The 17,718-nt window shown below is 32.4% G+C and overlaps 1 protein-coding gene across 1 annotated transcript in view; it reads right to left on the minus strand.

Annotated features, from left to right (window-relative positions):
* LOC124357663 (phosphoribosylformylglycinamidine synthase-like) overlaps nucleotides 1-17,718 on the minus strand; it is a 56,725-nt gene that overhangs the window by 27,235 nt on the left and 11,772 nt on the right. The window contains 10 exon segments of the mRNA XM_046809642.1: nucleotides 5,181-5,337; nucleotides 7,796-7,869; nucleotides 8,285-8,545; nucleotides 9,919-10,031; nucleotides 10,426-10,493; nucleotides 10,495-10,567; nucleotides 12,144-12,256; nucleotides 13,411-13,547; nucleotides 14,618-14,768; nucleotides 16,848-16,998. Of these exon segments, the coding sequence (XP_046665598.1) occupies nucleotides 5,181-5,337; nucleotides 7,796-7,869; nucleotides 8,285-8,545; nucleotides 9,919-10,031; nucleotides 10,426-10,493; nucleotides 10,495-10,567; nucleotides 12,144-12,256; nucleotides 13,411-13,547; nucleotides 14,618-14,768; nucleotides 16,848-16,998 (1,298 nt within the window).

A 17,718-nucleotide genomic window follows, 5' to 3' on the forward strand; every position in this document is an offset into this window, starting at 1 on the left:
ACAAAAATAAAATTGTATGATTTAAAGATAACTAAAAATAACTAATAGTAACATGCTCTGTTTGGATGCATATTAACTATTCACTAATTCAAGCAGTGTAAAAAATAATCATATTTTGCAATTATAATCTAAGTGTGGCAATGATAATTAATCACTTATGATAATGAAACTACATGACAAAGATGCAACATATTCTATTATATGAAGTTATATCGCTATAATATGTACGACAATATACAGAATGAGCTTAAAAATTACACAAGAAACATTATTTTATGCATTATAAAAAAAGAAAAAGAGAGAGAACAAAAAATTGTTGTCAATTTCTAAAACCTACACTATATTAAAATTATAATGCATTCCTTCACAAAGAAAAAAACACACTCAAACATGCACGCACACAAAACAAAATACAAAAACACATGCCGTCGCGTGCAAACATATCCATTCACATACAGCGCACATGCACCCGCACCACATACAGATACTCCATGCACTAATTAAGAATGCTCGCACTTGCCCCTCACCACGGTAAACACAAACTAAATAAATTTAAAATATCATTGCAATATTATATCCAAATTTTGCAAAAACAAACGAGATGAACAGATCACCCAGAGTATATAGAAGTGAGTATAGTGTTTGCACCACTCCTCCCCACTGCAATTAACCAGCTCTTTAACTTCTTTTGTACGCTTCCACTTTAATGTTCCTGTTTTCTCTCAGTTCCAATGGTAAATTTTGGTAGATTGTGTGCAGAACGTAGAAAACATTTGTTTTATTTAGAGACTTAGTATGACGTGGTGTGGCGATACCAATGTCTTGTGTTGTGTGCATGTTCCATTTTCTCTAAAAATGAAAATTTTTGTAGGAAACCATACAAAATCCAAACTTTTAGGAATAGTTGTCTAATATCAAGAATCATAAATAATCAAAACAAATTTTCTGATGGGAACCTCCTTGGTTTTTTACGACCAGCTTTCATAATAGACTTTTGTACAATTTGTAATGGTTTTACAGTCAAACCTCAATATAACGAACCTCAAGGGAACGGACAGAAAATTTGTTATATCGAGTATTTTTTTATAATGAGGTTCGTTATATTGAGGTTAAGTTAGGTACAATTTCGCTACATGAGGTTCACAGACCATTGATCATATTAAAACGTTGTGAAATCATATGCTGTACTGTATTTAAATAGTGTGTAAAACAAAATAAAAATGCATTTATTTGGAACAATGAAACTTTATTTTTATTTTTCTGTTCAATTAAGAATACAGTATGTAAAACAGAAAAACTGTAATACAGTAGCTATGTACTTTGAAAACACATTAAAAGAAAGTTGAAAAGCAAACATGACCTGAACAAAACTTAAAAATCTTACGCTACAGATAGTAAAAAATACAGTAAAATAAAATACAGTACTCATACTGTACAGTATTACTAAACTGAAACTTACGAATTGTTAAAGGTTAAATGGCCTTTCTACATTTTGTGTTTTAATGGCATCATTATTGATGCTGTTTTCGCCCTGTTTGTTAGAGAAAAAGTCAGTAATAGTAGTCTGCTTGCGTGATGTGACGTTGATTATATCCAATGAGCAATCCAATTCAATTATAGATTTTACCACACTTTCACTCAAACCACCCTTTTTAAGAAAAAAAACACTTTAAAACACCAATGGCTTCACAAGACTCTTTTAAATTCGGGTCGGGCATTACACAATTTGGTTCATCGTCATCTTCAGCAGCCACATTTTCGTCGGAACAGAGGTCACAAAAAAAATTATGTCAGTGTCTGTCAACTCCCCACACACAGCCACGTCGTCATCAAAAGTAACAAAGTCTTCGAACTCTGCATCCTTCTCTAGTTCTAATGCTTCTTTGACTGTTTCCCAAACCTGTGCAGTGTAGATTTCTTGTGTAGGAGGATGGTCTTAATTGTCCTCCTGAGTTGTGACAGTGAATCCACTCTTTTTGAAACAATTACAAATTGTACTTTCTATAACTTTACTCCACGCTTTTGTGATCATCCACATGGCGTCCAAGACATTGATATTTGTAGGTAAATGGGTTTCCATGTCTCTAAGGAACTGTTGTATCATCTCTTTTCTATAATTTACTTTAAAACTTCGAATAATGCCCTGGTCAAGAGGTTCCAGTTTGGAGGTTTTGTTTGGAGGAAGATACTCGACCTTAATGTTACTCAGCCTAGGAATGTCTCCATGAGCCATGCAGTTATCAATGAAGATGAGAATTTTCTTCTTTTTCTTATTCATATCTTTGTTAACACTTTGAAGCCATGCCCTGAAAGCTTCGCAATTCATCCAAGCCTTTGTATTCGCCATGTAGTCTGTAGGAAGTTCATTCACGTTTTTAAAACAACGTGGTTTTTTCGCTTTTTCCAATTACTAAAGGCTTTAATTTATGAGTCCCTGTGCAGTTTGCTCCCAGCATAACTGTTAAACGATGTTTACTATTTTTTCCACCATGGCATTTATCACCCTTAATTGACAATGTTTTGCAGGTAAACATTTGAAAAACAATCCAGTTTCATCTGCGTTATAGATGTTTTCTGGCTCATATCCCTCGGTTGGCTCAAGAAGTTTATCTTTCCACTCAGTACAAACACCATCATCGACTTTTGCACTTTCACCGCAAACTTTTCAAAAAATAAGTTCAATTCGTTTTGTAAAGTTTTGCAACCATCCATTGCTAACTCGGAAGTTCTCGTGTCCCAGTTCAAAAGCAAACTGTTGGGCTTTTTCTTGAAGTATAGGTCCACTTATTGCAATATTTTTGTCTCGCACTGCTTCACTATTTAAGCAAACACTCCTCTATGTCCTTCAGCTCACACAGCTTTATCTTTCTGATTTTTGAACACAGTACACTTCCGTCATCAAACTTCTCTTTCTTTTTTAAAATTGCAGTTAAAGTGCTGGGCGGAATGCCAAATTCTTTCGCGATGTCCAATTTTTATTTTCGTCGGATTGTCTTCAACACATTTGATTATTTTTCGTTTACGCTCTACGCTTATAGCGCGCCGTTTCTTTTTGTTATTGGCGTCCATCATCACTAAACTACTATAACTTAATTCCAAAGCATTGCACAATCCAAACTTAGCCACAACAACTGAATAAACTCGTCTAGCAATTCAGACCGGATTGGCTGTGACTAAGCTTTCATGTTGAGACAAGCTTTCATGTTGAGACAAACTTTCATGTTGGGACAAACTTTCATGTCAAGACACGATTGTTTGTTTGTTGTCCTTTGTTACCGTTGTGACGTTTGTTATAACAAGGTGCAGTCGTGGAAAATTCATTATATAGAGGTGAATTTTGCTACAAGAGGTTCTAACAATGAAAAATTCACTATACCGAGGGTGATTTATTTTTTCCAGGATTACTAAAAATTCGTTATATCTAGGTTGTGAGTATGCTTTATTCGTTATTTAGAGGTGAAATTTGCATTGATTCTTATTGAGACTTCTAGGGGATTAAAAAAATTTGTTATATCAAGGAATTTGTTATATTGAGGTTTGACTGTATTACTGTATTAGAAGTCCCTCCCCACACAATGATTCCATACTGAAGGATTAATTGAACATATGCATAATAAACAATTTTTATATGGCGGAAATTTAGAACATGTGATAATGTAACTTTCAAAAAACCTTTCCTTTATTTCACTAACGATGTTGATGATTTGTGCAGAAATGGACAGATGCGTCTAAAAAATAAGAATTCAACACAACATGCAACACTAAACCTTAAAAAATGATTAAATAAAACATTTACATGTTTTTAAAATGTAAAGTAGTAAATTAATTATTCTACATTCAAGAAGATTCGTAATCATATTAAAATTATATTAAAAATATATAGGAATGAATGTTAATAGATCAAAAATATTTATACAAAACAAAAAAGTAGGAAGCATTGTTGATGATTGATTATTCATGTATACATTATTTATTTCTTAAGTCTCACATAAGTATTTTAATATTAATAAAATTTAGTATTCAAAATGTTTAGTAGATATAATTTAAATACAATCATGAATTGGATTGAATGTACGAGAAATTAATTTCTCTTTTTAGCCCATTAAAATATCATTTCTTTTTATTAACTTACTTATTTACATTTTAAGCTATGAATAGAGCAATAAGTTCATATTTCAGTAGTATATTTTTTTACAGCAAACGCAATAATCATTGTATCATGGTAAATTAGTATCAAAATTTAGGTGTACAATTTGACATAGTACAATAACCCTTAATAAAATAACCAAATCATTCTTAAATGCACTCCTCATGCCATGCAAAACTACTAGGCTCTGGTAGGAAATCTACTTATAAAGTACTCTAACTATAAAATAAATAATAATAATAAATTGTCAGGTAGAATATTATTCATAAATATTGGTATATTTTTCTAAGGTGATATTTCTGATTATAAGTGAAAAAAAAAACAAATAACAATAAACCAAAGTTTTGATTTAGTAGTGCACAGATACCATGAAATATTGCAAATAAAAAACGGTAAACTTTTTACATCATAGTGGGCAAAAAGTAATGTAAATACGTTATTGAGGTGTTAACACATCCATAGACTTCTCTCTAGCCAAAACCACCAACATCCATATTTCGAGAATGATAAGTGACGGCATAAGGTTCAGCGTTAGGTAGTCTGCATGTAACTCCAATGGTTCCCCAAACACTGCTAAATCATCGAGCCTGCATCATGGCTACGATCTACTAGTGGTGGCAGTTGTTTGTGATCATTGTGCTTGTACGCTGCGGTTGGTCAGTTCGTGCTCGCTCCAGTGAACTGCTCTATATGATCATGAAAACTAGTAAATCGTGCTAGGATTGATCGCCACAAGCTTGTGCAATTCTCACTCACGTGTGAACCAGGTCTTACGACATAGTTTCGATGTTGATTCATTTAATTGCAAGTTGTAGAGATTTTCACGGTTTGTAAATTGAATTCAAGGCTTATTAAAGGTTTTTTATATTGAATAAAATTATGGTTTAGCCACAGTTTTCACAGTCGGGTAGGAACCCTGACTGACCAATTCATATCATTAATCTTACTAAATGTTTTTGCAATTCCACTAGTACAGATAAACTATCACCAAAAATCAACTAGTTACTATCGTAGAGAAATGCTAAAACATTACCATTGCCACCAGCCCCTTGGTCATGTAGGCTGCAGATTGGGTTCCTGGATGGGCATTCAATGCAGGCTCGGATAACCCTGTTCATCTTCTGCTCCATTTCTGCATCTCCTCGCTGCACCGCACCAAAATCCAGTTCTGATTGGTTGTCACCTTGTACCTGTTTTAATATAAACCAATCATATATTGAAACAGAAAGTCATTTTTGTGTTCAAACACATAATAATTTTACCACTTTTGGGATTATTTATTAAATTAAAGATTTTACTTTAAGTTTATCATCATGTGACCTTTAAGTGTTGTGAATCAGCAAATCAGACGTGATAAAAACCTCGTACATTGCTAGTGTTGATTACCTTGATAATCCGTGTTTAGACAATATTTAACCCATTGCGGATCGTATTGTTGTGGTGCGCGGGCACCAGCGGGGCGCGAATTAATTCACGGTCAGCGGCCGCACGAACAGCAATGGTGCGCCACATCGTATCTCTCGCTATTGAATACTAGAAAATTCAGCTGCAAAGGTATTCGTTCAGATGGAACATGGGCCTGCTGGGGTATCCGTGATGTAGGAACGATAACACGCGAGCAAGGTTACGGCGTGGAAGGATGATGTCTGAATCATAGTCTAAATAAAGCGGCTCAGGCGAATCGATTGCAACATCCGGGCCATTGTCTAGACTAAACCGACCAACATGTACATCTGCGTCGTTTAGTTTTGTCATTAACCTCAAGCTCAAAAGTATTATAATAACAACTGAGGAAAACACCCAATCAGAAGCGCTAAAAAGCAGAGAGTAAACTCATATGAATGATTTTTCAACTTCGACATACAACTGCGATCTGTAGGATATTTATAAAACTTTTGAAAATTCTAAACGTAGACCGTTGTTAAAAACTCTTAGTAGACAAGTGAAGACGATCGCCCGATCTATCAGACATTAACAGAACTATTTGGAGGGAAATTTAAAAGCATACCGCTTTTGCGACCTGAGCTCGTCACCGTGCTCGTTAGGCCCGGCCGCTGCGTGACGAGCCCAGCTCGTCAGTGATCCGCAATGGGTTAATATAATACACAGATAAAATATCTGAGTAACCATATAGCTCCATTCGATATATTTCATGTATATATTAATGCCAATTATTTTTATTTTCTTCCTCGTAAGTATTTGGAATGATAATTAACTATGATGTTGTTATGGTTTGTTGGCTGATGAATTCCTCAAATGCGGATTACGTCTTTGGCTAGTAGCACTGTTTATTTCCTTCCGTAATTATGTTTTGATGTAACCCAGCCATCTGTTTGTGAAATACAATACAGTATATGTAAATTAATTAGGTATAGAATTTACAGCTAATAAATATACAAAATGATTAAATACATTTTAAAAAGTACTACAATTAGTTGCAAGTGTTTAGTTTTAAAATATTAAATTGAATATTTTAAGAGGGATGATCTATTAGCACTAATTTCACTTCAAGGAACATTTTACATCCGTCAATCGCATTGTTACCTCAGATTGAGATAATAGTAATAGATTGAGATAATAGTAATAGATTGAGATAATAGTAATAAGGCTTCAAGAGATTATGTTTATGGTATGATATTAGCATTATCAATGCAGAGTTTGCAAACATCGTTATAAAAGAATCTTAAACGAGATTTATTTAATTATTATCATTACTGACAAAGCACTTCAATACTTCCTGATGGAAAACCCATTTCACTTTGTATTAAACGTTTAACAAGTTAGTAAATTATATGTTGATAATTCCCTAAAGACTAATGATTCTTCTTCAATTTTACTTAACAGATTTACCAGGATGTCTCAGCTAAATAATTAGATAGTACTACTATTTTTAGCTGCCTCACCGGTCAAAAAACTCTTTTGAAGATCTTCAAAAATAATTTTTATGGGAATTTTTATTCAGCATTATTTTGGCTAAACTTTTAAATAACTGGATAATATAACTTAAAAATTCACTGCCACACATTGAAAATAAATTATTATATTACAATTTAGAAATTTCTGGTTGTTTTCAATATCTTAGCCCTATGCTAGCGGAACTACTAAAGCAAAGTCAACTATTACAACAAATCTACTCTTTCACTTAACTTAAGAGTTAACTTTTGTTACAAGTACATATTTTATAAATAAACATAAACTGATTCGTGGATGCCAGTAGGGCTGGAGGCTAAAAACCCAGCAGAGTATTGAATACGAACTGGAAAAGGACTAGCACCAGTGGTGGCAGACTAGAATTCTAGCCCTGAAAAAGACCTCATGTATTCCACTCAACAACTGTTTCTGGACATCATGTCTATTTGTCTATTGTCCACTTTTTAAACAATTTGTTGATTACAGCTAGTGTTTGTTTTTGGTTTCAATGGCTTTGCATTATTTATGTTTCAAATCTAACTTTCCTCCGGGTTATGTACTTGTTCTTTCTTCCAAGTAATTTGTTTTCTAATGTATTCTACGCTTAAATATACTACATTTTATAAAAATACATGTTTAAATTCAACTTTGCGACCCACAATTATTTATGCTGAGAGACATCAAATCTAATTACTAATACCACCCAAGATCAATGTGGTGTAAACAAAGCATAAATACCTGAACAGAGCTGGCTGATCCTCCGCCCACACCAATCCTGTACACAGGGCCCCCGACCTTTACTACCTCCATACCTGGAACAGAATTCTTTCGTTTTATAGTGAAACAAAGTATAACGATCCGGAACGCTCCATTTTAAGAATACAAACATATGGTATGAATATTAGAATATAATATGACAACCTAACAACTATATCATTGTTAATGAAACAAAACCACCAAATGAAACATTTCACTTATTGGATGAGCAATATCGCTCAGTAGCTGGAGAGTCTACACAATAGTTGTGGGTGAGCCTAACTCCCACTGCCTCCATCCGCTCACCCACCCAATAGTTATTACACTTGGATGATTACAATTGACAACAGAAGTAGAGATACTGAAGAGCAATCTCTGAATGTGGCAAAATATTATTTAGAAAATAAATATAGAGTAAAGGGTAAAAAGTTAAAATTGAAAGATTTATACAATTTCAAAAGTTTGACTAACCTTTCTGTGGCAACTCTTTGGTAATGAACTCAGCATCCAGGGAACCCACACCTCCACTGAACATGATGGGTTTGACCCATTCCCTGCGCTCACCGGCTGAGTCCACTAGGCCGAACGCTCGAGTGAATCCGCACACCACTGGCTCACCAAACTTGTTTCCGTAGTCAGATGCCCCATTGCTAGCCTCTACTAGTATCTCCAGAGGAGATGCCAGGTTGGCTGGGTACTCTTCATGCGAGTCCTCCCACGGCTGCTTGTACTCTTCGCATACAAAAAATATATTGTAAGATTACAACTACCTCTTTCATGATACGAGAAGACAAGGCTCAACTTAGCAATTAAGTCACGTAAAAAGAATTCAATTTAAAAGAAAGAAAGACTAGTTAATAAAATCTAACCAAGTATATTTTTACATTTTGAACATTGTTATAATTCTTTAATTAAATTAAATTAAAATAGGGAAATAGGAATTATTTTGAAAAGTAATACTTTAAAGTGGGAAGAAACTGCCTACTTGAGGCAAGTGTAATGACAGAATCCTAAGTGTCTGTAATCCTAAGAAGCACTAAACACCTACCAAATATGGACATGTGAAGCTACAAGGCTGATAGTTTGAGTAGATGTGCATGTGTATTTTTAACCTATAATGATGGCAAATGCCTGAAATCCTAAATTTTTTTTAATCATCCATCGCCAATTACAAACTTTAGACAAAGAAAGTTCATCACGAACTTTAATCAAAAAACAAGAACAGATTGTGATGGTTATGCAGTATTGGATGCGGTACATAGGCCACATGCCTTGTTAAAATGTACAGTAATTAATAATATTGTTCATCAATGTTGTTTGATAATAATTACACAATTTTTAAATTTTAATTCAAACAATTATTTGTATATAAAAATAAGTTTCATGACGTCACAAATGATTGAAAGTTTGAATTTTAAACTGAGTGAAGCGTTCTTGTAATTCATCTCAAAATTAGTAGAATGTGTTAGTGGAATAAGTTTTGTAAATTTATATTAAGTGTGATGAAATATAATACAAAATCTAATATTTAAAGAAATATTTAATTAGAACTGCCACATAAGGATAAATTATAAAACTGAAGAAAAGTATGATAAGCCATTATCATGGCAGTATCAATCAACACAGCAGAATGGTACTTTGGTCTTGATTTGTTTGAACATTTCAAGAGATGTGAAAACAAGTTTTTAAAGAATTTTTTTCTGAAAAAGACTTTTAAATTAATTTGATCTGGTACAATTAATAATATCCACAGCTTAGATCTCATTAAAATTCAAAAATTTATATATCTGAATCAAGATAAAACTGATATAATATTTTCTAAACTCAAACTTTAAACTCATGTTTAATTCAAATGGAAGTAGACATTTTTTTATATTGTTAGTGGCTTTAATTGAAAATATACTAAAAGTTCAAACTGTTACAAATAGGTGCCCAATGTGGGGCTTTTATAGAAACCTACAAGCATTTTATTTATTAGAAAACTGAACTGTTACAACATTTAGTAAAATTAATAATATATAGTTTTCTACAAAAAAAGATTTATTATAGTTCTGTAAACTCTAACAAATGCATTATTCCTTCTGATATGAGTACTGCAACTGTACCTGGAATGAATAGATTGCCAACGCAGTAGCCAGCTGTGCCTGCAATACAGTGACCTCCCCTGCCCACTGCCTGCACATCTCTGATCCGACCACCTGTGCCTGTCGTGGCCCCACTAAATCATAGAAAATAGATACTCAACAAAATCAACATTACCAAAGTAATTACAATTGTACCTGATACTTTTCATTACATTTATCCTTCTTCCACTTAACTAAAAACTTACTACAATGACTCATGATAAAATTAAATAGAATAATCATACTGTTGACACAAAATATTTTGTTATTTCTGCATTGAATTGCCACTGTTTCAATTGCATTTGTCACTGTTGTTTTCAGCACCCCCCGTACTTAAGCAGAGGCAAGGATGTGCCACCTCTGTAGGAAAGTTGTGAGTCTCTGTAGTGAAGACAATGTGAGACTTATCTCTATTAAAGATGTACTGGCTGGCTGTATCCACAGTAAAGGGTTAAACTATTATCTAAGTATACATGGCACTAGGACTACCTGAAAGGTGCCACTCCTGTAGGGAAGTTGTGGGTCTCTGCAGTGAAGACAATGTGAGATTTTGCCTCTATTAATGGCATACTTGCTGGCAGTATCTACAGTACTAGGCCTCAATCTGTCGACTGTGAAGCCTTCTATGGCACTGTAACATTGTAAAATGAGATGTTTACAACCTAAAACCACTGGGTTAAAAGTAGTAAATGTGTATGAAATATAGTTGTGTTCAACATATTTCCAATTATATCACTAACTAGTTGCATATACAGAAACTCTAAAATTTAGAACATTTAATGCTCTATAAAATTATATGAATATAATTTTATGACATAAGTATATTATACTGCAAACACAATTTTTTATGAATCTTAAGACACTTGTATTACTGTAATTATTTAAACTGTTGTAATGCAGTGTATTTTGGTGCAGTGTAGTGTTGTGAAGTCATCAATTAGTGATTATTATCCTAAATAATTTCTGTTTTTACAGGAAACTAAACAAGGCCTAACCTATTCTTACTGTCCAAATTTTTATTTCAAAAAAAAAAAAAAAAAAAAAACAATGTCAGATATTGATGATGTGGTAATATTGATTGATGTGGAAGTACTACTATTGTTTTTTCATAACATTTTTTCAGTTTATAATAGTACTTGTATGTAGGCTACAAATCAATTTGTACATAATCTTAAAAATTATATAACTACCAATGAGCTGGTAGGTGGTAACATGCCGTGTCTAATGTTGTAGTCAAGGAAGTGTCTATTCTGCATCAGCGGTTGAACATCAGTATACAAGATGACTTATTTTATATAAAGGTTTACTATTGTCATATTCAAGATCCTGAAAGCTTCTCTGCAACTTTCTCTGAATCCTAACTCAGTTAAGACTCTTATAGCCCTGTTTTATAATATTAATAAATACTCTCTGAAGACACCTTGTCGAGGTTCCTCCCTACAACACTCGGCCATACCAGAGAGGTGTTTCAAACAAAGAATTGTAGGCAATTTGTGTGTTGTGGTCCTTAATTGTGTGTTTTGTCACATATAGAGAAAAGATTGTCTACATGCTGTAACCAGATCGGGCATTGTTGGTTATTCACATCTTCCCCCAAAACTTGGTGTACTTGGTTTTACTCTGTTATTTGAGAGGCAATATTGATAAGCCATGAATAATTCGTCATCTAGATGATCTACTAAAGAGCAAGGTGGTGTCATTGGCATACACCATTTGTCCAGATGTTCTGGTATGTCATTTAAGAACAGCATATACAGTACTGGTCCCAATACACATCCCTGGGGCACTCCTCGATTTACAGAAGAAGTTTTGATCTGGTTATTTCTTTAATTCCACTTTTTGCTTATTTTATTTATACTATTTGTTTCTGGTCTTCAAATAGCTTTTGAACTACATCTTGGTTGTGTTCTTAATGTCTAATTTGTGTAACTTGTAATATGAGTTCATGACTAAGGTCATAACACACAAATCAGTTTACTTCCCAATGATCATAAATCACATTTCTGAACATTCACAGCACTTTATTTAATTATACTGTACAAATAATCTAAAATAAAACATTACAAATATGTCTCTATGCCACATTTAAAGTGATTTGAAATTGGTGATTTCTACATAAGGACATATCCGTAAACCACACTTTTAAACATTAACATTTTTTTGTAATTTCAACCTTTATGGATTTAACTGTATTTGATTTAACTTACCTACTGTTATCGCTGAACTTTATCACATTGTTCTTGTTGGAAGTAGTTTGAGTCTTTATAATCATATCCAATAAAGATTCTGGCATTTCTGTTTTGTTGATAATCATTTTCCCCTACAATGCAAAACTTATTCATTAATTGTAAAACTCATATACTGTAATGACATTTTAAAACTATAGGTTTTTTATCACAGTTATTCAATAAAATAAATTATTAGTTTCCTTTAAATATTCAAACAAAATAAAATATTTTATTTGTTAAACATATGCTTAGGAACAACAAAAATACATTAGCTGAATGTAATTATGTCTCACTATACATCACTGTAATCTGTAATCTGTTTATTGTTTATTCTTTTCTACAAATCATAAAAAAACAAGATTGGCTCAAAAAGGAAGAGGAATTTTGATGGTTCGTTGGTTTAGAGAGTCTGATTATTAGATTTTTTTAATATGTAGTTACAGAAGTATAATACAATTTCCAGCTGTATTCATTGTATACTTTTTCAGTGGCAGCTGCTAAGGTTACACATGTTTTATGAACTCAATGATTTTCGTTTATTATAAAAAATGGATGAAATAACTGTATTAAATTTTGTGTGAAAAATGGTGTAAGAAAGTGGTAGTCAAAGGGGTTATTATAGACTAATTAAAAAACATTTTTTTGTAAAAAAAAAACTAAAATATCCGTTACTTTTTGAACATACCTCGTAGATGTTTGAAGAAAATCTTCATTAACACAGACTTAAATTATTTTAGGTAAAATATATACGAGGGTCACTCTGAAAGTTTTGAGATTCTGACAGACAGGTGCATATTTTAATAATCGTATCATTCTTATCTGAGTGTCCATGCATGTATCAGTACCTGATAGCAGCTTGGATTCATTACTGTACTTGTGTTGTCTATTCGGAAAAATCGATTTGTGAAGTCATGGAGTAATCGAGAGAGCATTTTTGGGCTATGATTTTAAAGTCAGTTTTTCTCAAGAGGAGTGTGTTGAACGTCTCAAAATTGCCTTTGGTTCTGAAGCATCACCCCATGCTACTCATGTTTTGTGGTATTCAAAATTTCTAAGGAGATGTAATTCAAAACTACTGAAGTGGGAGTTTTTAATTTTGTGAGCATGCGTTGTAAGCTACTCTGATCCTTCTACAAATCCTCATAATATGTTGTTGACTATTACATACTTTCAATACAATACTTTGTTACAAGGACACGAGACGTAACAAAACAAAATTTTCCTAAGCAAAACAAAAATTACCAACCTTAAAAAACCAGTGGCGGCTGTGCTCTGAATTTGACTGAGCAAGATCAAAACACTCCACACTTGTAGGATTACGCTTCAGTTTCTGAGAGAACAGCTCAGTGTAAAACTCTAGATCCCAATCATCAAACGCAAGGCCTGCAAATATAGTACACATAACTACAAGATCTGAAAACACAGCACATAAACTAGTTCATCTTCAAACAAAATTTTCCTCAGTTTTACCGGATAGGTAAAAACATGTAAGTACAGGCTTTTTTAAATTTAAATGAAGTTTTTGATAAAAATGTTAAGAGTACAGTCAAATAAGATAAAATAACCACTGTTAAAATTTTAAATTAATAGTTTAATCATAAAAACCTCACTGTTTCAGTATAATTATTGATTTTGAATAAATATAGACTACTGTATTAAACAGGAATGAAACCAACTTGTGCGTTACAACTTAACTGAGTTACTAATGAATTGTTGGTTTATAATGTTTATGTGATATAGCCTAATAAAAAATGGCAAAAAACTGTAATAGTTTTTTCTAATGTTAAACGTCTAAGTATAACGAGTAATGTATGTAGTCTTCGCAGATTTATACAACAAATTTTTTTCTCTGTGTACCCAAATTTTGTTGTGTACCCCAAAGAGTATCTAAGGTATTTATTTAAGCTCAGGATCACATTTAACAAACCACCAAGACAGGCAAACAATAAAAACGTAATAAGGAAATTCATAGCAATGTGTTCCCCATGCGCTTTCCGAAAGCCTGGTATGTACCCAATTGGGTAGATGACAGCAGTTGTGAAAGATTTTGTCATGAACATGTTATTTTATAAACAAATGCAAATTAAGAAAATTTACTTAAGAAATTTTGATATTCAATAAAATAAAGTACTTGCTTTACACTTCTTTATTACTCCAGTTAAAAATTTTAGAATATTGGAGAGAGAGAATTCTGAATACATGTTAAATAGAAACATATTTGAGTTCCTTTATAGATTTAACATTACAGCATAATATACAGTATAGTATTTTGACAAAGTTCATATTCTGCAATAATTTTTGTTTGATAGCTTTCAAAGGATTTTTAAGACACAGGATCTGAAACTACTTAATCTATTCTATCTTTAGATCCTTAATAGATAAAAAGAAACATTAAAATAACACACAGAATTTTGTTAGAGATCAACAATATTGATAGCTTAAGGTTGACTGACCTAGTTTAGAGTTGACATCTTCCAAAGCCTTTCTGCCTTGGCCCAGAATGTCGACAGTGAACCATGGCTCTGGCACTATACCATGGTCAAAACTTTGGATGGGCTCCAAGTATCGACACTCTGTCATTCGATCATGGAGGGCTCCAGTCAACTGTCAGACAATCCAACAATTAACAGTGTTCAGTTTTAATCTTAACATTTAAAAAGAGTATGAAAATTATAAAGTTGCTTACCCATTTGATGAATAAACATCAGTTTTTGGTCATACAAGTATTTTCACCATTAATTATTAGGAAACTAATTAAAAAATACCAAGATTAAAATAACAAATGTTTATATTAAGAAAGATTTCTATTCTTAACTACACTTTGTGATTACTCAACAAATATTTCATTATGTAAACATAGATATATAGTGAAATTATATATAGTTAAGAAACACTATAATACAATTTAAACAGTTGTTAGGTTAGACACATTTAACCCTCATAATTAAAAAAAGATTATACTATGACATATTGTAAAATGAAGTAAAAATCATTTTATTGCTGGAAATGCTATTTGATGGTCAGAGACTAATTCTACATCATTAAAAAAAAATCAAATACGATAGATTAAACAAAAATAAAAGTTTATAATGTATTAAAGTAATTTTATGAAAATAATGTGTAATCACCCAGTGTATACTTAATAATAAAATAGGTATAACTACAAAACAAAATTACAACCATACAGTATGCATTGTACAGTATGTAATACATTTTCAGTAATACAATTAAAAATTAATTAAATTTAATTAGATTATTAATTGTTTTGACTCCAATATTCTTATATATGGACATAAAAAATATTTGTATAACGTCCTAACTGCATAAACGGATGTTCACAAATTAATTGTTTAAAAATATATATATAACATAACGATACACCTGCGCTATATCAAGATTAACACAAGGAATTTTGATGCAAAACGGCATTGCAATGATTCCCCAACCCCCTAATAGTCCCGATTTGGGCACAGCAGATTCTACTCTAGTCCCAAGAGTGAAATGTTTAATTTAAGGACATCACCATAAGTTATGCTATCAAAGAATCTTGCAAGCATATTTTTAAGGACCTTGCAAAATCCACTTACCAGAATCTTTAATTTATGGATAAGCAGCAGGCAAAAGTGTGTAGATATTCAAGCGATTGAACAATGTTCAAGTTTTATAGGAATATCTCAAATATATCTTTTAATACAAATTCTATGACAGTCAAAACTCAAAGCTTACAATTGGTGTGTCAAAACCAAATCTATATCAAAATATCCCAGATTATAGAGCCTACAAGCTGTACTCTAATCAAGGAGGAGTAATATTAGTAACTTACCCAGTTTTGATCTCAGTCCTACTACTAGAATAGAATAGACAGGGAAGTTACACCTGGGAGAGCCGACGGCCTCACCGTCTAAGACAATGGACTTTGGATTTGAGTTAGGGATAGTTGTTCAGATCCTGTCTGTGACTGTTGCACTTTTTATGAGTGCCATGGGACTTGTACTGTATTGTATCTCTTCATATACTGTTTGATAAGATCCTCGCACAAGCCAGTGGTCCATGAGGATAGACAGAATGATGGTAAAAAGGTTTCTCCTTTGAAAATAATTCGTAATTTTGAGATATACCTAACTTTTGGCTGTTGTCAAAATATCAGATAATGCAATAGCACAAACTAAACTAATAAAAATGTTTAGTGTTTTTATTGTTCCTGAAAATGTATCACTGATATATTGTATTGTTAAAGAACAAAATTTTATTTTTATGCTACACTGTGTTACATGATTTTCATATCTACATGCTTTAAATTTAGGCAAGTGTTTTGAGCCTTGGAAAAACTTATTTCTACCCACTTCAAAACAATATTGTCTACCTAACTTCAGTTTTTTAGAAGTAGAAATAAATGTACATAATTTGTACTGTATTCAACTATTAGCTAACATTAAGAAATACAAATAACTATTAAACTTTTATTTTCAATGTTTAATTAAATTTTGAAATAACAGTCTCGCATTTGATAATTAAGATACATGTAGAAATAAACACACTTAAAACAATGTTTTCGGAAGACATTTTTATATAATTGATGTACACAAGAATATGTATGTTTTATAATTAATTCCGAATTAAATAAAAAGGTTTTAAGCCTACACCGCTCACTTTTAATTAAATGTATTTGTGCAATTTTATTACCTGACTTTCCAAAGCATGGCTTATCTCAAGCCCATCCATCTGCCAGTGGACAAGGTAACGGATGGACACCTCTAGCCGTGACACTTGGGCGAGTCCCACTGAGCGACAGATGGACACGGCATTACTTGACAGTGCTGTACAGAAGTTCAACCTGTGAGTAACAAGTACAGGTAGAAATACAGATACATACCCACTCTACATTATCTTATTGATGATAATATCTCTGCACTTTTGATAGTACAGTTGGAAGAAAGACAAATTACTAAAATACCAAATTTTTGTGAGAATTCATAATTTTAGAATAGTTAAATATATAGTTTTTGTCTTTTTTCATGAATATTTTAACATCCTATTGACTTTTATCCGGATATTTTTATGTTAAATTAAATTTCGGAGAAGATTCCAACCAAGAACCATAACAGTTGAATTAATACATTTGTAACATTTATTGATTTGATTTTATCATGTAAAACCTTCAAGTTATCTGAACTAGGTGGATATCTTACAATACAATTTTTCCACTGATAGATGTAGTATCATCAGAAATGTAAATTAACATGTTGAGGCCTATATTCCTTCCACCCAGCCCAGAGGATTTAACACAGTGTATTACTCACAGCTCAGAGTTCTACAACTGATATAAGGATATACTTTTATCGTTATGTTAGTACATTTCATTTCACGATTGGTTGAAGTATGTTTTGAAGAAAAAAATATTAAGTATCAGTAGCGAAACCAATTGGTATACAATAACAAAATTGTTCTCCAAGGTCCGTGGGTATTATTGCTGATACATGTATTTACAGCTGATTTAAATTTGAAACTCAGATGTTTTATGTCCTCCAACTGGTACAAATGAGTGGGAAACAAC

The sequence above is a fragment of the Homalodisca vitripennis genome, chromosome 3, assembly GCF_021130785.1.
Source record: "Homalodisca vitripennis isolate AUS2020 chromosome 3, UT_GWSS_2.1, whole genome shotgun sequence".
NCBI classification, from domain to species: domain Eukaryota; kingdom Metazoa; phylum Arthropoda; class Insecta; order Hemiptera; family Cicadellidae; genus Homalodisca; species Homalodisca vitripennis.